Consider the following 22,324-nt stretch of genomic DNA (forward strand, 5'->3'; position numbering starts at 1 on the left):
ATAAGCTCGGACTACTCAGAAGAAACCGTGCAGGCAAGAAGGCAATGGGATGATATATATAAAGCCTTGAAGGAAAAAAACTGCCAGCCAAGAATTATATATCCAGCAAAACTGTCTCTCAAATATGATGGCGAAATTATGGCATTTCCAGATAAACAGAAGTTTAGAGAATTTGCAAAAACCAAACCAAAATTATAAGAAATACTAAAGGGAGGCCTCCGGTTAGAAAATCAGTAACATCAGATAACGACCCAAGACTAGAACACAGGACAGAGCAACCAGATATCAACCCAGATAGGGAAGTCACAAAAATCAAAGCTAAAACACTGAAAACAGAGAAACAGATGTCAATATGTAAAAAGATGACAACATTAAAACAAAAAAAGATTTAAAAAATGTAGACAGATTTTTTATATGGAAAGGAAGTCAAGGTGATATAAAGAAATTAAAAGACTGGTATAAACTTAGAAAAATAGGGGTAATTATTAAGGTAACCACAAGGAAAACTAACAATCCTATAAGTCAAAATAAAAAACAAAAATATAAAGATTCAGCAAATACAAAATCAATAACAAAGAAAGTATCCCCCTGAACTCCCTCTAAAATAAAAACTGTCCACCCTTTACCTTCATTCACCTGCTTTATGTTTGTCCATTACATTGTGTATACAGTATTTGTGTGTCCAATTCTCCATTTATACTGTATACAGTATTTGTAGGTATGTCCCCCTCCATTAGCATGTAAGCCGTGTGAGGGTAATGACTTACTTTTGTACACTGTGGTACCCCACCACCTAGAACAGTGCTTGGAATTAAAAAAAAAAAAAATTGCTATCGAGTCGATTCTGACTCATAGCTACCCTATAGGACAGAGTAGAACTGCCACATGGGGTTTCCAAGGAGCAGCTGGTGGATTCGAACTGACGGCCTTATGGCTAGCAGCTGAACTCTTAACCAGTGTGCCATCAGGGCTCCCATTTGGTTTATAGTACATGCTTTAAAAAATGTGTTGAATGGATGGATGAAGAGCTCCAGACCTCTAATAATCCTAGTTCCTTTCTTTGGTTATCTGTCCCATGTCAATGTCTGTCTGTAAATTACAATGTGACAGTCATTGCCCTAGGCAAACCTATGTCTTAGTCATCTAGTGCTCTGGAGGAAGGTCCTTGTGGTGCATCAGTCTTCCCTTGATCTGGGAACATCTCAGCGCAGGAACCTCACATCCAAATGATGTGCTCTACTCCCGGCACTGCTTTCTTGGTAGTATGAGGTCCCCAACTCTCTGCTTGCTTCCCTTTCCTTTTATCTCTTGTAAGGTAAAAGGTAGGGCAGGCCACACCCTAGGGAACTGCTTTTACATTGGATCAGGGATGTGACCTTAGTAAGGGTGTTACAATCCCACCCTAATCCTCTTTAACATAAAATTACAATCACATAATGGAGGACAAACACACAATACTGGAAATCATGGCCCAGCCAAATTGATACATTTTGGGGGGGACATAATTCAATCTATGACAACCTACTACCATTCTAGGTCTAGGCATTCTGCATATGTTAATAGGGTCTATAATGTCAGTAACTTTATTTTTGGCTTGGCAGTTAGGAATTAGGTAACAGTGTGCAACTCTTGGGAAGAATTCAGGCATCTTTTCCACAGAAACTGAAAAAGCCTGAGAGAAACAAGACTTTTCTTGAGTTGAACTCACAACGCCAGGATCCCTGAAGAGAAACTACGACTGAATTGCTCTAGCCAATTAGCAATATTCTTTCCCCAACTTCCCTATTCATGCATGCACTCAAGTATTTCTTGAGTATCTACCCTGTACAAGGCACTGTGTGCTGGACATTGAGAGCAATATAAAAATAAGGTATAAGTGGAGGCTGTCCTTAAGGTGTTCACTGTCAAGATGATCCACATAAGTAACTTCAATACATGCTGAGAAATGGTAAGTGCCATAAGAAAGATAATGATAATTGCTCCAGGTGTTTAGAAGGAGGAAAGATACTCATTTGAGTGGAAAGCGTTTGAGCTTAATCTTGAGGTGGGATTTGGATACACTGAAATGGCCTTCTAGAATCTAGGTAGAAGGAAAAGCTAAAGCAAAGAAATCAATTTGCAAAGCATAAGAAATAGTGACTAGTTCAATTTGGTGGGAGGACATATTTATAAAGAATAGTAAAGGGTGAAAGATCAGAAAGGTAGTTTAGAGCCAAAACATGGAGAACTTTAAATGCTAGACTGACAAACTTACTGTGCAGACAAGTTAGAGTCATTAAAAAATTCTGACCAGGAGACAACATCACCAGTTCTGTGCTTAACAGCTGTGAATAAAGGATTCACGTGGGGAAAAGTTGGAACCAGGAAATCCAGTTTCTGGGGCCAGTCCACTAAGCCAGCCAAAATAGAGGTTTGAACTAGTGGAGTAGCAATAGGAGGAGAAAGGAGGGAAAACATAAGAGATTATGGAGACTCAAAACTTGGTCATTGGTTAAAAGAGTTCAGGGGGAAATGAAGGAAGAAGGAGAGTAAGCAGTACTGAATGAGGTATTTGAGCCTAGGTGATTTGTTGCTGAAATAGAACCTCCAGAAATAGAAAATCATGCATGAAATGAGTTTCCAACATACTGCATTTGAGGTGAAAAAAGGCATCCAATTGAGGTAGTACTCAGCATGTCAAATTCAGAACTACCGTTCTGTAATGAAAGCAGACACAGGAAGAGAGGAGACAGAAAAAGCAGAAAAATAATTGTCAGTGAGAAAAATTTAAATGGAAGGGAAATCCACAATTATGGATTTAATTGTGTCCACCAAAAATGTGTGTTAGACTGCTGGTGGGAATGCAAAATGATACAACCATTTTGGAAAACGATATGGTGGTTCCTTAGAAAGCTGGAAATAGAAATACCATACGATCCAGCAATCCCACTCCTAGGACTATATCCTAGAGAAATAAGAGCCATCACTTGAATAGACATATGCACACCCGTGTTCATGGCAGCATTGTTCACACTAGCAAAAAGATGGAAACAACCTAGATGCCCATCAATAGATGAATGGATAAACAAACTATGGTACATACACACAATGGAGTACTAAGCAATGATAAAGAACAACGATGAATCTGTGAAGCATCTCATAACATGGATGAAACCAGAGGACATTATGCTGAGTCAAATAAGTCAATCACAAAAGGACAAATATTACAAGAGACCTCTATTGTAAAAACTCATGAAAAAGTTTACACACAAAAAGTAACAATCTTTGTTGGTCAGGAGGGATGGTTGGGGTGGGGGGGGAATACTAAATAGGCAATAGATAAGTGGTATCTTTGGTGAAGGGCGAGACAGTACACTACACTGGGGAAACCAGCACAACTTGTACAAGGAAAGGTCATGGAAGCTCCATAGACACATCCAAACTCCCTGAGGAACTGAATTGCTGGGCTGAGGGCTGCGGGGACCATGGTCTCGGGGAACATCCAGCTCAATTGGCATAACACAGTTTATAAAGACAATGTTCTACATTCTACCGTGGTGAGTAGCGTCTGGGGGCTTAAAAGCCTGTGAGCAGCCATCTAAGATACTCCACTGCTCTCACCCCTTTCGGAGCAAGGGAGAATGAAGAGAACAGAATAGAAGGGAAAGATTAGTCCAAAGGACTAACGGACCACAGCTACCAAGGCCTCCAGCAGACTGAGTCCAGTACAGCTAGATGGTGACCTGCTACCACCACTGACTGTTCTGACCGGGATCACACAGAGGGTTCTGGACAGAGCTGGAGAAGGATGTAGAACAAAATTCTAACACACACAAAAAAAGACCAGATTTACTGGCCTGAAAGAGACTGGAGAAACCCCGAGAGTATGGCCCCCAGACACCCTTTTAGCTTGGTGGTGAAGTCACTTCCGAGGTTCACCGTTCAGCCGGGGATTGGACAGCCCCATAAAACAAAACAGGACTAATGAGGCACAGTAGTCCAGGGACAAGGACTAGAAGGCAGAAGGGGACAGGAAAGCTGGTGATAGGGAACCCAAGGTTGAGTAAGGACAGTGTTGACATGTAGTGGGGTTGTTAACCATTGTCATAGGGCAACATGTGTACTAACTGTTTAATGAGAAACTATTTTGTTCTGTAAACCTTCATCTAAAGTGAGAATAGCAGCACAACTGGAAGAATGTAATCGATGTCACTGAATTGTGCATGTAGAAATTTTTGAAATGGTGTATCTTTGGCTGTGTATATTTTCACCAAAAAAAAAAAGGTCAAGAAGGGAGAGTGTTGACATGTTGTGGGGTTGTTAACCAATATCATAAAACAATATGTGTACTGACTGTTTAATGAGAAACTATTTGTTCTGTAAACCTTTTCCTGAAGTACAATAAAAAAAAAAAATGTGTGTTAGAATGCAAACCCCTATACAAATGGATGTAATCCCATCTGGGAATAAAGTTTTCTTTGTTATGTTAATGAGGTTATATTAGTGTAGGCTGTGTCTTAAACCTAATGACTTGAGATATTCAAAAAGCCAATTAGACACAGAGACAAGCAACCACAAATAGGGGAAGATAGATACTGGGGCTAGAGAAGCTGAGACAAGGATTTCCCCCCAGAGCCGACAAATAGAGAGCCATCCCCTGGAGCCAGTGCCCTGAACTCAGACTTCTGACTGCTAAACTATGAAAAACTAAATTTCTGTTCACTAGAGCCACCCACTTGTGGTATTTCTGTTACAACAGCACTAAGAAACTGAGACATCCGTTGTGTTAAATGCAGAGAAGATGAATTAAGCTTGCATTTGTTTCATTTTTATTGTTCACTCCAAATAATCACAAGGAACTTTACATTAGAATGCCTGAAATGATGTAAATCAGAGACCCAATAGCAAATACTGACACGAATATAAAACAATATTGAGTAAACAATGAAAAGTGCCTAAGTTACTCTTTTCCAAAATATTTTGTTAATTAACCACTTCTTGCAACACACACCACAAAAGGTTGACTACTACTGGATTGATTTCTACCTCTCTAGTCCTTTTGGAAGGAGCCCTGGTGGCACAGTAGTTAAAGTGCTTGGCTGCTAACCCAAAGGTCGGTGGTTTGAACCCACAAGCCACCCCTCAGAAGAAAGTTCCGTAAGGATTTACAGCCTTTGAAATCCTATGGAGCAGTTCTACTCTGTCCTTACAGGATCACTATGAGTTGGGATCTACGTGATGGCTGTCTTAGTCATCTAGTGCTACTATAACAGAAATACCACAAGTGGATGGCTGTAACAAAGAGAAATTTATTCTTTCACAGTCCAGGAGGCTACAAGTCCAAATTCAGGGTGTCAGCTCCAGGGGAAGGCCTTCGGTCTTTGTAGGCTCTGGAGGAAGGTCCTTGTCATCCATCTTCCCTTGGTCTGGGAGCATCTCAGCACAGGAACTTCAGGTCCAAAGGACGCGCTCTGCTCCCGTGCTGCTTTCTTGGTGGTATGAGGTCCCCAACTCTCTGCTTGCTTCCCTTTCTTTTTATCTCATGTAAGATAAAAGGTGGTGCAGGCCACGCCCTCGGGAAACTCCCTTTACATTGGATCAGGGATGTGACCTTAGTATGGGTGTTATACAATTCCACCCTAGCCTCTTTAACATAAAATTACAATCACAAACTGGAGAACAACCACACAAAACTGGGAATCATGGCCCAGCCAAATTGATAACACACATTTTTGGGGGGACATAATTCAATCCATGACAATGGCAATGGGTTAGTTCTTTTTGAGAGAAGCCCTGGTGGCCCAGTGGTTAAGCACTCAGCTCTTCAGTGGTTAAGTGCTCAGTTAAGTGGTTAAAGGGTCAGCAGTTGGAACTCACCAGCCGCTCCAGGGGAGAAAGATGTCGCAGTCTGCTTCTGTAAAGTTTTACAGCCTTGGAAATCCTATAGGGCTGTTCTACCCTGTCCTATAGGGTCACTCAGTTGGAATTGACTAGATGGGAATGGGTTAGGTTTGGTTTAGTCCTTCTTGAAAAATGGTGATTGAGCTGTCATTTTCACTTCTTCTTGCCTTCCATTTGGAAGACCAGGATTTGATTCCTGCCAGTGCACCTCAAGCGCAGTTGACAAGTCTGTCAGTTTGTCATCCTGTGGAGGCATGCACGTTGCTATGAAGCTGAAAGCTATGCTACCGGGATTGAAAATACTGACAGGGTCACCCATGGTGGACAGGACTCAGTGGAGTTTCCAGACTAAGACAATCTAGAAAGAAAGGCCTATGAAAATCCTATGGATCACACAAGTCTGATCCTGTTGTGAATGGAGTTGCAATGAGTCGAGGCCCACTGGACTGCATCTAACAACAACTTTGTTAGAATATAGTGCAATCAGGTTAACCAGGGATGTTTAAAATAAGACAGCAGGTGGCACAAGTAAATTATGGTCTCACCTTCTAGAAGATTAAACCTTCAATAACCTAGAATCCAAATTGTTGCCCGGGTCCATGTCTGATCTGAGAAAGAGGGAACCTATACTTAACACTTCTTCTATCCCTCACGTTTTTTCCTATTTTCAACCACATTTAATTTGTGTTGTTCCACGGCATGCCCCAGCTAGCTGTTCTTTGCCCAACATAGAAATGTGTTTCTTTGTATGAAAAGAACCAGGTTCTTTCAGCACACGCCTAGAATTGAAGGCTTTTAATCATCAAATTAGAACTCTTAAATTACTGCATTAAGAGCCAAAAAATATATAAAAAAGCACTTTTCACCATTAATTGAAACACCAGGCTCTTTCCACTGAATATATTATTTTTCAGGAAATGCCTGATTTTAAAATAAGCAATCAGGAATACTTTGCCTTCCATCGTTTCACTAGTCTTCCTCTACCCAAGCCTCTTTTGTCAAAATGTAGTTACAGTTAAAACTCTAAAAAAAGGAAGACTTCAACTCATTTTCACCTAGCCTGGGGTATATTATCGATAGTTTCAGCGGAGTACAAAACATAGTCACTCTCCAGCTTGCGAGTGGAATCCATCCTCAGTCTTCTCAGGGTCCTCATGGTTCCTCTTCTCCATTTGGAAGGAAAGGTGGGTTTCCTTCCCCTTCCTCAGCGTCCCTCCAGCCATCTTCTGATCCTTCTGTCTACGTCCCAGCGTCGCGAGCCAGAGCGGCAGAGGCAAGCCTCACAGAGAGGTGGCTAAGCAGGCGCGGGGAGAGGGCTTGGGATGGGCGTCAAAACGCGTCTTTTAGAATGGGGGAGAGAGTGTGCGAAGGCCACCGCGAGCGAAGCCCCAGCAGGAGAGAACCGGCTCCAGAAAGGGCTCAGAGGGCTCCGGAAGCCGGGGCTGCGTGGATGGGTCTTTCCCGCAGGCTCTCCCCGCCCCCCCCCCCTTTCTCTGCTAGCTTCCCGTCTCTCTCCACCCCGGAGGCCGTTGGTACATTCCCGTTAACTCCTGGAGCTTAAAAGGGGCCCGGGAGGCTGCACTCTGCGGATTTGGTCTTGATTTGTGTGAGCTGCCCGCCCGTAGCTAGCCCAGATCCGCCACGCTGCCGTGGACTCTTGAGATCTTTGCGAGGAATTCTTTACCTTTTGGTACTCGAGTGTCTGCGGGATTTGTGTGTGTGTGTCTGTAGCTGTCTAGCTGGCAGCTAAGGTCTCTCGCCCCGGCTCTGCGCGCTCAGCCCCTCCACGGCAGCCCAGCAGTGAGACGCGCGCGCCGCCTGCTCTGCGCGGGATGGAGAGGACCGAGGTGCTAAAGCCACAAACCCTGGCAGATCTGATCCGCATGCTACGCCAGCTGTTCGCCGGCGACGAGGTCAATGTGGAGGAGGTGCAGGCGGTCATGGAAGCCTACGAGAGTGACCCCGCCGAGTGGGCACTGTACGCTAAATTCGACCAGTACAGGTGAGCGCGCTCTAGCCTACCCGCCCAGAATCTCTGGGCGCTGGCCTCCATGCCAAGCGGCGCAACTCTCCGAGTCGGAGGAGAGGAAAGAAGGATCGAGCATGAGGGGCACAGACGTGGGTGACTGGCCCCAGAGGAGCCCTGCGACCGCCGTGCCCACCCTCTCATCGCTCCCGAGCCTTGTCGGCACCCATCATTGCGGCGCCCCCTCGCCGGCCCGCAGCGAGGCTGGCGCTGCGCGCTTTGGGCTCCGCGGCCGCAGCGCGGGCAGAAGATGCATCCTACTGGCCTTGCTTGCCACTGGCCGGAAGCTGCGGGCGGGCGCCCCGAAGGGAGGCCACCGCGCGCGGCTGCGAAGTTTTCTGTTCTTTTCTCTCTCGCCTACTGCTCCTCTTCCAAACCGCCATTCCTCCCACTTCGGCTCCCGGCCTCGGGAGCAAGACCTTTGTCCCCGACGCAATCGCCTCCTTCCCGTGCGCGGCTCGGGCTTAGCTTGCCGCCGTGGGCCACCCGCCGACCCCTGGCACGGAGGTATGGGGGAGGCCCCTGCAGCCAGAACACCCAGACTTGGCCCCGCCGACCGCTCTGGTGAACCGACTGGACGAAAGGAGGGTACCCCCGTGAGAGAGCTGTAACTCCCATCGGGAGGAAAGGGAACAGTGGGGGACACAATTCCCCATTGCCAGTTCTCCATCACTTGGCCCTTTGGTCGCCCTCAATCAGGCACCTGCCCACAGCCATTTTGGGTTGTCATCCGACACTTCAATTTCTGCTGCCCCCTCTCCCAAACCAGTTGAACTGACCATCCCAATTGTGGATTTATCAAACCCATTATCAGGTTTCGCTAATTAAGTACACAACCGCCTTTCTTTCGGCCCTTAGTCTGCTTTCTGTTATCCTTAGTTCTGAGGATCTGGAATGTAAATCGAAGACCTCTTTTTCCCAGATAATGTTCAAGTGAGGTACCCTGCCTGGTAGGGTGGGACTTTTTGCAGCCCTGGCGTGGTGATTAAGTAAAAATGAATCTCTCTACCAATCCTCTGGGGCCAGAAGTAATATTTAACTATCCTGAAGGATGAAAGATTCTGATTTTCCGAAGAGTAACCAGAGCCTCAGTCTTTTTGGTTGCTTGCATTGAGGAAACGGGGTGGGGGGCGGTAATTGAAAGAGAAAGAAGAGTTAACTTTGTTTTCCTTGGGAACAGTTTCTGTTAGCCACTACGCCTTAACACACAGTGTGTTTGGTAGAGTTTTATAGGCAAGGACTGTTTCAACTGTTTTAGGATTTGAAATAGAAAAAGTGAAGCCTACTGAGTATCCCATTTTCCATTTGCAAGTGGCTTTAAGAAATTTCTTTGGTTGTATCAGTTCATGGTAAGGTTCTTCTGTAGCTATCAATAAAGCTACCTGAGAGTCTAGTTTTCGTTTAATTTTGCCTGTATTAAACAAGTTGCCATCCAGTTAATCTCAACTCATGGTGACCTCATGTGTGTCAGAGTAGAACTGTGCTCCATAGGGTTTTCATTGGCTTATTTTCAAAAGTAGATCACCAGGTAGCTCCAGGTAATTGAGTGCTTGCTATGGGACAGGACTCTTCCAAGCACTTTACATGTATTGACTAATTTACCTCACAACAACCCTCTGAGGTAGGTACCATTCTTATCCCTATTTTACAGGTGAGGAATGGTAAGTAATGAGATTGGATAATTTACTTAAGGTCATACGTCTATCAAGTATCAGCTCTAGGATTCAAACCTAGCAATATAGTTCCAGAATCCACACTCTAATCCACTACTAAACTTCCTTCAGACATATGTTACCATAATAATTTTCTTCTGACTTTATTACTCTGAAGGCAGTGGTGGTTCATTCAGTGATAGAATTCTCCCCTTCCTCGCAGGAGACCCAGATTTGATACCCTGCCAGTGTACCTCAAGTGCAGCCACCACTCTTCTGTCAGTGGAAGCTTGCTTATTGCTATGATGTTGAACAGGTTTTAGTGGAGTTTCCTGACTAAGACAAACCAGGAATAAAGTCCTGGTGATCGTCTTCCAAACATCAGCCAATGAAAACCCTGTTGATCACAATGGTCTGATCCCATTGTGCAGGGGGTCACCAGGAGTCAGACACCAACTGGACAGCAGCTAACAACAACAGATATATTATTGGCCGAGTGAAATCAGTTAACTAGGGTAAACTGTAACCTCCATCTTTTGAACATCTTAATCTTTCAAACAAGGGCATATTTAGGAACCTTGAATTAGTCTTAATTGACAAGCTCTAAGCCTTTTGATTTTTCTATTCCAAAGGTATTCGGAAGCACAGCTCATTGAAATGATAAATGTCCTGAGTGCGCAGTTAGGGGAGTAGGGAAGGAGACAAATGGGAGAGTAGAATTCAATTTGATAGTATTTTCTGTGTGTAATAGGTGCCCTAGAACCGTGAAGGATTCTCATCTCTAACCTTGGGAGGGCCGCTGTGGAAGAACTGAGACAGAGTATGTTCTAGTGTGGGCGAGATAGTTAACTTCTCAGGAAGAGCACCATAAAAGCAAGATGATGACACAAAGACTGGGGGAGGGAGAAGTAGGATTCTGGTGCAAGAACTGAGCTTACTGCGAAGTAAAGGCTGTGTGCACCGCTGGTTGCTAAATCATAAAGGGATACAAAGTAAGAAGACTGACGACTAAAAAGTACTGGCTAAGCAACTCCCTCAGAGACAATGCTGTGTCAGCACCTGGCGCAGAGCCTGGGGGTGGGAAGGGGAGGAAGGGACAAACAACACATAAGTAAACAGATGACCATGTCAACAAACACTCCAAAAAATGGAGTAAAATCCCTTTCCTTAAAAAGGACCGTCTAAATATATATCACTAATTATCAACGTTTGCAGATCAGATGGTGTCAGTAATACCTACTGGGCCAATAGAAACTTTAAAGTTTATGTTTCTGGTGATGTGGTTGTACTGGTTTGGTTTAGTTTTTTTGTTTGTTTGTTTAGTTTTTACCAAATACTGACTTCTTTTAATTGTAAAAGGTTTTAGACTCTTATTTACTTCCCTAACGTAGCCTCCTTTGTTCTGGTACTTCAGTAAACCCCCATCCTATTACATTCTGAGTGCTTTTGAATGTGGTTTGTGTCTGGGCTATAGAGAAACTAAGGAGAATTCTAGAATAGCTGTTTAATGAAACCTTGTTTCTCCAGTCTTGGTTTAGCTACAAGGAGAGAGGGGGATAAAACAAAAAACAATAGCAACATTCTTGCCTAGAACAGTAATATACTTTCAAACATGTCTCTGAGAAACTTTCTCTTTATTAGTTTGAGGCTGTCACACTTAGAATCATGGAACTTACTTTTTTCTTTTTCCTGTTATCTTTCTCATACCATTAATTAAAAGTGAGCAGCTACCTCAGGAAATGAAGTCATTCAAACTACAGAAATGTCCGAAATGAACTGTTAAAAAAAATTGTTTTCATTTGTGCTGGATTTCTAATTAGAAAACCACATTCAAAATTGTTTAGAGGTAGAAACATTAACATTTGTTGGTAAATGATACTTTGTGACACATTTATTTTTCCCCAGTGCTTATTTCATCATCTAAATTCAAATTTGTGAATACCTTCTTTTTAGATATACCCGAAATCTCGTGGATGAAGGAAATGGAAAATTTAATTTGATGATACTGTGTTGGGGTGAAGGACATGGCAGGTAATACAACTATTCAGTATCTATTCCAGCATGTGAGAAATACAATGCTAGGCTAGTTACAAGTCTTGTGAACACTAGCAAATCTCATTTTATAAGTATTTGTTCACAATGTCCCCTAATCCCAGCAAAAATTCTCATAGAAAGTAGCACAGGGCGTTTATCAAAACTAATTCCAAAAAATGAAGAGTAAATCAAAGGAGGTAAGTAACCAGTTTAACTTAATCTCTCTGTCTTCTATGGAGTTAAACTTTCCATGGAATTATGCTAAAACTTGACCTTTGTGTGCTCTGAGGTGTGTGTAAACAATCATGGGACCAAAGACCAAAGCATCTAGGTGCTGGAGCTAGAAGAACAATTCACAAATTCAGAAAATTTCTTTCTACTTGAAGTTATTACTATTTTTTTCCTTTATCTAGAGGGTAAGGCAACTTAAACTAATAATGATCCTTTGAAACTTGGTTCCTGAACTATTTTTTAGTTTATACTTTGGTCAGACTTATTACCACCTGAGTGTTGTTATCTCCTTAATTAGATCCTTCTCAGTCTTTTGAGAATGTTAAAACCAATAACTCAGGCCCATGTTTGATGGAAAAAAGAAAACATGAATTCACAAGGCTTCAGAAAGTTGAGTGCCAGCTCCATCCTCTCTATAGAGTACATTTATTTACATATATGGAATAGAGTTGTTTTCATTCATTCTCTCAATATTTTCTGAAAGCAGATTATATGTTAGGAATAGGACTAGGCTGTAAGGATTTAGGAAATAAGTTCTTATGGTACATATATTCAGCACAGGCAAATTCAGCATAGGCAAAAAATACCAGAAATTATACAGGTTTATACATTTTAATCAACCCTAATGAGTAATACTTTCTTGCTACCTGATATACTTAAATACTGTTGTTGTGGTTGTTAGTTGCCATCAAGTAAATTATGACTTAGGCAACCCCACATGCAGAGTAGAAATGCTCCATAGGGTTTTCAAGGCTGTGACCTTTCAGAAGCAGATTAGTTCACCAGGCTATCTCCCAAGGCATCTCTGGGTGGGTTCATACTGCCAACCTGTCTGCACCACCCAGGGACTCCTACTTAAATACTATTTTCTCTAAAGATTATCTGAATAAATCTTTTATTTCCCCAAATCCAATTTACTTTCTTTCTCCTACCAATATTGAGAGAGAATCACAGGTAGGATGTGCTATAAAGCTACAAAATATTAACATTCTATACACTTTAATTTTAGATCTTAACATACATATACACAGTCTTTTTTCACCAAAGGAAGGAAAAAAGAGAAAAAGCCTGGGGGGAACAACTATTAAGTGTTTTTCTCAGTGTGGCAGTTATTATAGATGATGATCTTTATCCTTTCCAAAATTTTTCAAATGTACTTTTAAAATCAAGTTCTAACGCAGCGTAAATGACTTATTAAAATATATATCTTAGGGAAATACTAAAGGTTTTTTTTTTTTTTTTAAATCAAAGCAGTGTTATAACAAGGTTAAAAAAAAAAGTCTATCTTTAGAAGGGGTATGCATTAAAACTGGAACTCTTTAATTCATTGATATGGATGGCATGTTATTTTTACTACTTTGCCCTCAACAGTGTTGACTGTAAATTGATGACATCTTTAAAATCCAGCTCACTTGATTTTGGCTTGAGACATGTCTGATTGACAGTGGTGCAGCTGTAAGCTTTGGGGCATGTTATTGCAGGTCTGAATAATGGTCCATCTACTGAGTTCATTTGTCATTTTGTGCATATATAGCAGTATCCATGATCACACCGACTCCCACTGCTTTCTGAAGATGCTACAGGGAAATCTAAAGGAGACACTGTTTGCCTGGCCTGACAAAAAGTCCAATGAGATGATCAAGAAGTGTGAAAGAATCTTGAGGGAAAACCAGTGTGCCTACATCAATGGTAACATCCTATACCTTTTTCTAAGGGCAGGTGGAAATAACCTTGAGCTCCTTTCTGAAATGTTGGTTACTTATACATATGCAGTGGAACCTGGATCATGGAGTCATGATTTCAAATACTTTGAAAATGACGTAAAAGCAGTGGGTTTTCTTTCTGAAGGCTTTGCATCTGTATTGGAATCACAAAAACATATACATGCAGATTAGCGTCCACTGAAAAGTTTTTTACCTGCCAAGACTTGGAGCCTTGGTGGCGTAGTGGTTAAGAGCTTGGCTGCTAGCCAAAAGGTGGGCAGTTCGAATCCACCAGCAGCTTCTTGGAAACCCTAGGGGGCAGTTCTGCTCTGTCCTGTAGGGTCACTATGAGTCAGAATCGACTCAACAGCAACGGGTTATGGGGGCCAAGACTTAGGACAGTTAGTCAAATATGAATTGTAAGTAGAATCTTTTAACAGAAGAGTAAGGTTAAGTTTTGAATATTATCTTTGTGTTAGAAAATGTTTAAAAAAATGGTCTGGATGTGATTAAGAATGCTAGCTAGTCCTGTTTTGCTTTGTTTTGTTTTTTAAATGTATATAGCAGACTTAAAAGAGTATCATCAAGGGAAATTTTACAAAGCACACTATTTAGCAGTGATTTATAGATATCTTACCAAGAATTCAGTTTTTTCCCTAAATGTGATATAAGATAGTCAAATGCTTTTCAGGATAGGCAGTGGATAACTTCTGTATTCCTAAAGGGGGTAGTAACATTCCAAAAAACTCATTAGAGTCTATATGAGACAGATGTTTTTTATTCCCATTCACAGATGAGGATGCCCACATAGGTCATGTAGCTCTTAAGTGTCAGCCAGCATCTAAACCCAAGCAATTTGATTCCAGAATTAATACTCTTAAGCAGGATGCTACCTGCTTATATGAAATAAAGGATTATAGAGATTTTTCAGGCAAAGGAGCTGTGTTTTCTGGGTTTTTTTTGTTTGTTTTTCACAAATCTTAAGGTACAATATGGGCATTCATACTTGGCCTGAATGTGTTAGATCATTAGGAATGCAAGTCACTTACGAAGGTCATATAGGAAATGTTTTCCCTCATTCACCTAGCACCAAAGTGTGAGTTTCTTAAGCTCATTTACTCAAATATTCGAAGGCTGCTATGAATAAGGCCCCCTGATTCCCCAGAAGAGCTTGTTGCCGGTACCACTCACAGTGAAGCCAAACGCTTTCATAATAATTACCTTCAGCTAGAGTCACTGAGCTTCCTTGTGAAACTTGATTAGATCCTAAAGAATAGATAAGCTTTATCAAGGGTCTGCAATTCAAAAGTCTATAGGAGCCAGTCAGGTAAGGTAAGGGGTGGTGCAGGCCAGGGATAAGGCTATGGTGAGGACTGTGATAAAACTGGAATGCAGGCCACATGATGTAAGGGGCAGCAGTGACCACTCAGCTCCAGTGAGATAGTACTGATTTCTTTTTCCAGAGAAGTTGGAACATCCAAGTTCTATGTGAAATTGTGCCAATCTGTAAAATATTGGGTGAGATAAACTAAATATGTCTGTAGACTAATTATATAGATAACTCAAAACCAGAAAAACCAGTTGCCATGGAGTCAACACCAATTCATGGCAACCCCATGTGTATCAGAGTAGGACTGTGTTCCACAGGGTTTTCAGTGGCTGATTTTTACAAGTAGATTGGCAGGCCTTTCTTCGTAGGTGCCTCTGGGTGGACTCTAAGCTCCAGCCTTTTAGTTAGCAGCCCAGCATAGTAATGTACCACTCAGGGACACAAATAATTCAAAGGCCACATATTCAACCTTTGATTTTTACAGATGCCAGGAGTACGGGGTGGAGATGGATAGTGATGGGGGAAGGATGTTTCAAGTACAGAGGGAAGCATGAATGAAGGCACAGTAGTTGCAAAGAATGAAAACTATTCAGGAATGTTCTAGCTAGAGGGAAGAAGGAATGGGCTTGGACTGGGAAGTGTTGCTGTTAGCTACCTTTGAATCTGCCCCTGACTCTTGGCGACCCCATGTATAGCAAGCTCAGACAACGGTGATCCATAGGGCTTTCACTGGCTAATTTTTCAGAAGTAGGTTTCCAGTCCTTTCTTCCTAGCTCATCTTAGTTCTGCTGAAACCTGTTCAGCATCATAGCAACACACAAGCCTCCACTGACAGATGGGTGGTGGCTGTGTATGAAGTGCACTGGCTGGGAATCAAACCCCAATCTCCTGCACGGAAGGTGAGAGTTCCACCACTGGACAAGGGAATAGTAGAAGTGGGATCAGGGCCTGGTCCTCCAAGACAACTTAAAGTAAGAGCTTTCTTTGGTCAGCAGAGTTTTAACTGGGAATGCCTTTGTTCAGTTTGGTAGCAGTGTGCAGCATAGGGTGGAAGTGAGGGGAGAATACAGGCAAGGAGACCAACTTGCCTATTGTAATGAGCAAGCAGTGGACAGGACCTGAACCAAACTGGCATCCATAAGTATCACCAAGAAAGATCCAATATTACTGTGGCAGAGGGTAGACTATAGGCATGAAGAGAAAGGAGGCAAGACCCAAAAAAAAAAAAACAAAACTAGGATGAATAACAGTAGGGCTCATACACAAGCCTGGGGGACTTCTCTAAAGTATGATAACTTATTTTTACAGGCTTCCTATCGCCTACCCGCAGAACAAAATCCTGTCTGGCAGTATTCTGGCAGCTAGGTGGTGAAGAAAGTGGGGATCTTACCATTCAATATGTAAATTTTTACTTAATTCACCTGTTTTCATTACTCTCTAATGGTGCCTGGTGTTCGCCATCCCCACCGATGGCTTATGATTTCATGTTCTCTTCTCTGCAAAGTAGGTAGATACTTACTTTAAAGCATTCAAATTTTTACTACTATTTTCTCTTCTCCCATTTTCTTTGTGTTTGTATTTTTATGGCTTTTTAAGTCTTTTATTGTCATTTCAGGCAGTTTTCAGGAAGGAGCAGGGGCTAATACATGCACGTCAATTACCACCTTTAACTGGAAGTTTAATTCTAATTGATTTCTGTTACTTCCATGTGCATCAAAACTGATTCATGCTATTAAGTGATTAACAAAATTTTTGCCTTCAGATATTATCTGAGCTGCTACTTCTGTTCTTCCTTCTTGGATACTGTTTAGATTCCATTGGCTTACATCGGGTAGAGAATATCAGCCACACGGAACCTGCTGTGAGCCTTCACCTGTACAGTCCACCTTTTGATACATGCCATGCCTTTGATCAAAGAACAGGACATAAAAACAAAGTCACCATGACATTTCATAGCAAATTTGGAATCAGGACTCCATTTGTAAGTATAATTTCCCTCTCCTAGGTTGAAATGCTTTGCTAGGTATGAGTTGACAACATTACACCATATGCATTGCTTTTCTGTTCTATATATTATTTGAATGTTTTAAGTATTCTTGAATTGAAGAATGAGATTAACCCTGAATCTGGGGGAAAGAGCCATATCTTAATTCTTTTCTTTAATTTGGGTGACATTTTCAATTTATAAATAAAGATTAAATTAGATGCAAATAATTATTTTTTGAAAAACTTCAAAATATATCTCCATTCCTAAAGAAAATGTTTTATCTTCATTTATTAGGGAAATATGAGCTCCAATAAAGTATTATTGAATATAACAGTTAGTGCTATGACTTAACATTCATAGGTCTAATTTGCTGGGACAACACAAATAACTTGCACAGTTAACCTTTGCAAAGTTTTGACCCTATTCTCATGACGTAACTAAAGAAACTTGCCTGTTTCAATTGCCAAGTTTCCTTTTTCTTTGAGTAGTGATGCTATTTAGACCACAAATTAACAATAGACTATAACGACATGTTCCTCTTTGAGGAATGAGAGTTTGCACCTAAAAATATTAAGACAATCAACACTAATATGCTGTGGCAATCTTCTACCTCTGGTGAAATAAATTGGCCATTTAGGGGAATGGTCTTTAATTAGGAATTGCAATGTTCAGAAATAGACAATGCATGAAATCAGAGACTAGAAACCATCCCTCATGAATCTTATGAAAGGATAGCCTTTGAGAGCAGCGAGGACAGAATTTTCTGAAGTTATTGCTCTGCTTTATCTTCTTCATTCCAGTCCCCAACAGAGATTCTTATCATAGGAACAAAATAACTAGGCTCCATTGCCATAGCTGAGTGCATACGTGGCGAGAAAAGCAGGACAACTCGTGTAGCAGACCTTTACAGTCCTTGTGTGAACATTCTTAACACAGTTTTCTTTTTTCTTTTCTTAAAGACAACTTCAGGTTCACTGGAGAACAACTAAGGAGCACCAGACGCTGTGAGGTTTTACTTTAAGGTCCGCTAATAGTTTTGCCTTGAACAGGAAGGTCTCCTCTCATTTGCTGTCCAGTAATACACTTAAATAAGCCAATACTTAGATCTACTGTAGGGCAGATGCTAATTAGAAGGCAGTAAGTATGCAAATAGTCCTGAGCTACTGCAGAAGAAAAATCCCATTAAAGAAAAAAGTCTTTGTGATTTTAAAGACCAAAATCAACTATTCTCCTGACTCTATCCTCTAATTCCATTGGAACCATATTGGAATGTCAGTGAGGGTTTTTATAGGTTTTGGAAACTCTTTGGTCTCTGAACTGTAATTAGCAATAACTAAAAACAAGAAACTATGGACATCAAATAGCCTGCCTTGCTACCTGGAGGACTAAATGTAGGTGTCTTTAATATACTTTGTATGTTCCTAATATTTGAAGAGAATATTTTGAATCTGTGGATTTTATTTTTTCAGTCTCATTTTACAAATTCCTTTTCTGTGGATAATAGATTGTTGTGGACAGACAAGCTTAAGGCATTTTGCCATTTGGTAATGAAAATGTATAGGGGATTTAGGAAAGTACAATTGTCTAAACACAACAAACCAAAATAAACTCATGTCTAATGTATCCAGTGGTCACAGTCAAAGACTTTGTACTGGTACCAAAATTGCCAAATAATTTTAATAAAACTGGATTTGAACATAATTTGACTTGTCTTTCTGATTAACATGATAAGAATTCATATAAATAAAATTTGCTTAGATTTAGGTATACTTCCAAAAGCACTTCTGGAAAAGCTTTTATGATATAAGAATGTGAGAGGGCCAAAAAAATGCTTTTAAAGGCAATTTACCTTTTTTGGGTTTTAGTTGCGTTCACTAATTAGGCCACAGATTGCAACCTGAGGGACTCTAGTCCTACTGTGGCCCATAGACATAATCAGGTTAGCCTGCAGTGTGTGTGTGTGTGTGTGTGTGTGTGTGTGTGTGTGTGTGTGTGTGTGTGTTTAAATGTGAATTGGCTTCCAACATTTAAAAACTGAAGATGTCATAGAAAATGATCTGTTTCTCTTGTTTGTTTATTATCTGCAAAGCCATATAAGCATATGAGTTTGCAGCCCTGTTTTAGGTGATTTTCCTAGCAATATCTCATCATCTTGAAGTTTACTATCTCTGGAAACTTAATTTGAAAGTAAAGTCCCTTGAAGATAGTTTCTATACAGGTCATTGATTGTGTTGCTTACACCATCTCATAGTAATCTTTGCATCTTTACGTCTTCACTTTCTCTCATACTCGAGAGGGATATTAACATTTATTGAGGGCTGAACTACATATTAGACATTGTTGTAAGTTTGGATGTACTAACAAACTTAATTCTGAAAAACCACCTTATGAATTAGGTACTGTATTAGTTTTCTGTTGCTGCTGTAACAAGTTACCATGAACTTAGTGGCTTAAAACAACACAAATTTTTTACCGCATAGTTCTGTAGGTCAGAAGTCTGACATGGGTCTCACAGGGCAAAAATCAAGGTGTTGGCAGGGCTGCATTCCTTTCTGTAGGCTCTGGGTAGGTAGGAGCCTTTTCCTTGATTTTTTCTCCCCCCAGCTTCTAGAGACTACCAGCATTCCTTGGCTTGGGGCCCCATTCTCAATCTTCAGTGCTATCAGTGGCCTTCAAGTCCTTCTCATATCTTATTACTCTGATCTACTCATGTGATTAGATAATCTCTCCATCTCAAAGTTGTATCCTTACCATCTGTAAAATCCCTTGTGCCATGTAAGTTAACATATATTCACAGGTTCTAGTGATTAAGACGTGGATGTCTTTGTGGGGGGAGCATTCTGCCTTGTGGCCCTCAGTGACTCATATCCATCACACATGCAAAATAAATTCATCCCAAGGTTCCCAAAGTCTTATACCATTATAGTATCAACATCCAAAACAGCCCAAAAATCTTATCTAAACTCCAAATCTCATTATCTAAATTAGGTATGGATGAGGTTCTAATCCATCCTGGGACACAATTCCTCTCTGTCTGTAGACCTATGAAACTAAAGAAACAAGGTATCTGCTCCCAAAACACCATGATGGGACAGGCATAGGGTAACAGTTATAGAAGTTCCTGTTCAAAAGGGCAGAAAAAGGAATGGAAAGGGAGTCAAGTCTTAAGCAATTTCAAAATCCTACAGGGCAAATTCCATTTGGTTTCAAGGCCTTGCAATAATTCTCTGTAGTTTGAAGCTCCACCCCCTGAGCAATCCTTCTTTTTCATGAAAGGTAGCATGCATTTGCAGCTGAATAATTTTGTCAGCCTGTTTCCTGCCGGTAGAATGTTGGAGGTCTGGCTGCCTTTCATTTCATCTGCTCTGTTCTTTTTAATCAAAGCTGGCAGTGTTTCTGCTGATACGAAGTTCCCAAGAACCTTACTGGTTTCCCATGTATATCACCAGGATTCTCTCCATCAGAAAAGAGGTTTGTCCACAGATTTTTCCTAGATGATCTCATCTCTATTTTTGGTTTTTGCTAAGATGGCTGAGAGACAACATTCTTAATTAACCCTTTAGTGAGCCAGTTATTTTCTGCTTTGAATTTTTTGTTGATACTATGTGTTTTCATTAATGGAAGTATGCTGAATCACTGAGTGTCTGAATTTTTGGTAGGTAGTGTGGTTTCTTTTTTTTCTTGCCCTCTCCCATAAGCCTACCCTAAGTGTTTAGTGTACATATGAAGTACCATTAATTATACCTGAGAGTCCCCACCAGGGTCTATTTGTACATATGTGTAACAAAAATTTTCAAAATTTATTTTTCTTCCCAAAAATTCAGATACCTTACACAATACCCTGTAAAACAGTTTGCGGCACATGCCCATTTCTCCTATTTCAAACAGTCATGAAGGTCCTTCCTTGCCTTGTGGCAGCACACACTGTCAGTGGTACATTAACTTCCTAGTAATCTCCAGAGGCTGAAAAAGTTCATGGTCGCTATATGTACCACTTAGCTCGAAAAGGTTAACCCTTCCTAGATACTCTCTGGTTTGACTAAGGGGAGCTGTGACTCACACCTTAATCTCTTCTAAGGAGCCTTTACTCTGACCTTTTGATCTTTCTGAGATGCAAAAGGTTGTAGGGTTTTCCTGACAGTGAATTTTAGCCTCTGTTACAATCTAAGAATTTTGAATCATCAAGGCCTGGTTCCTTTTTGTTTAATAGTCCTTCCCTCAATTTATCTCTCTCCTCTCACGTATCACCATAAGCAACAAGAAGAAACCAGGCTGCACCTTAACAACGTGCTTGGAAATCTCAGCTAAATGTCTGATTTCAATCTTTACAAGTTCTTCTTTCCACATAACTTCAGGATCGATTCCATTATGTTTTCTGCCATTACATTACAAGATGCCCTTTCTTCCAGTTTTGAATAATTTGTTCCTCCTTTCCTTCTGAGCCCTCAATAGAAATACCTTTAATATCCGTATTTCTACTAACATTCTGTTGACAAAATTTAGCTACTCTCCAAGGCAATCTATTTTTTTCTCTACTGTGCTCCTAGCTCCGTTCCTAGTCCTCACTAGCAGTCGTTAACATCCATATTTCTAATAAGTCTGTTCAAAACAACCTAGACTTTTTCCATCATGCTCCTCAAAATTCTTCGTGCCTCTGCCCACTGCACAATTCCGGAGCCACTTCTACATTTTCAGGTACTTGTAACAACAGCACTCCACTTCGAGGTACCAGATTCTGTATTCGTTTTCTATTACTGTTGTAACCAAATTACCACAGACTTAGTGACTTAAAACAACACAAATTTGCTACCTTATAATTCTGTAGGTTAGAAGTCCCACATGGATCTCACTGGGCTAAAATCCAGGTGTCAGTAGACTGCATTGCTTTCTGAAGGCTCGAGAGGAAAATCTGTTTCCCTGCCTTTTCCAGCTTATAGAGGCTACCCACATTCCTTGGCTCATGGCTCCCTTCCTCTATCTTCAAAGCCAGCGACATCTCATCACTCTGACCCTTCTTCCATGGTCACATCTTTCTGTGACCACAATGTGGAAAGATTCTTTACTTTTAAGGACATCTTTGGGGAGCCATTATTCTGTCTACCACAGGCAGACAAATGTTGACCATAAGGAGGTGTGTTTATGGAGATACATAGAGGACAAAACCAGTGCCTTGCCATCTCTGTTACCATCATCCTAAATAAGAGAAGCTAACATTTATGGTGACAGGGTCTCTGCCAAGTTCTTTGCAGGCATCACTTCACTGAATCCTCACCGAAATTCTAGGTGGCAGCAACTATTATGATCCCACATCCCTTCCCCCCACGAGATAACAACTGCTGTCAGTTTGGTATGTACATGTGCATGTGTGTACACATAACACGTATACACACACACATATACATATACATGGAGTCCCTGGGTGGTGCAAATGGTTAAGCATTTGGCTACTAGCGAAAGGTTGGAGGGTCAACCCACTCAGGG

The 22,324-nt window shown here is 41.2% G+C and overlaps 1 protein-coding gene across 2 annotated transcripts; it reads left to right on the forward strand.

The window, feature by feature from the left end:
- The first annotated feature begins 7,468 nt into the window (after positions 1-7,468).
- On the forward strand, positions 7,469-18,541 carry CDO1 (cysteine dioxygenase type 1). Of its 2 annotated transcripts, none has more exons than XM_004376976.2 (5): positions 7,469-7,882; positions 11,512-11,589; positions 13,358-13,512; positions 16,668-16,837; positions 17,803-18,541. In XM_004376976.2, the coding sequence occupies exons 1-5, from the start codon at positions 7,713-7,715 to the stop codon at positions 17,830-17,832; spliced, it is 603 nt and encodes a 200-aa protein (XP_004377033.1). In that variant the 5' UTR covers positions 7,469-7,712; the 3' UTR covers positions 17,833-18,541. The 2 variants fall into 2 exon arrangements, with proteins under 2 accessions (XP_004377033.1, XP_023587701.1); XM_023731933.1 differs by having other exon boundaries at positions 7,713-7,882; positions 13,361-13,512; positions 17,803-17,832.
- The last annotated feature ends 3,783 nt before the right edge of the window (positions 18,542-22,324 follow it).

Source organism: Trichechus manatus, unplaced genomic scaffold, assembly GCF_000243295.1.
Source record: "Trichechus manatus latirostris isolate Lorelei unplaced genomic scaffold, TriManLat1.0 scaffold00047, whole genome shotgun sequence".
Classification (NCBI taxonomy): Eukaryota; Metazoa; Chordata; class Mammalia; order Sirenia; family Trichechidae; genus Trichechus; species Trichechus manatus.

Bases quoted from the DNA above. Each gene is read 5' to 3' on its own strand.
- CDO1 (XM_004376976.2), top strand. From the start codon at position 7,713: ATGGAGAGGACCGAGGTGCTAAAGCCACAAACCCTGGCAGATCTGATC. The intron at 7,883-11,511 runs GTGAGCGCGCTC...CCTTCTTTTTAG, and splicing joins GCTAAATTCGACCAGTACAG to ATATACCCGAAATCTCGTGG. The intron at 11,590-13,357 runs GTAATACAACTA...GTGCATATATAG, and splicing joins TGGGGTGAAGGACATGGCAG to CAGTATCCATGATCACACCG.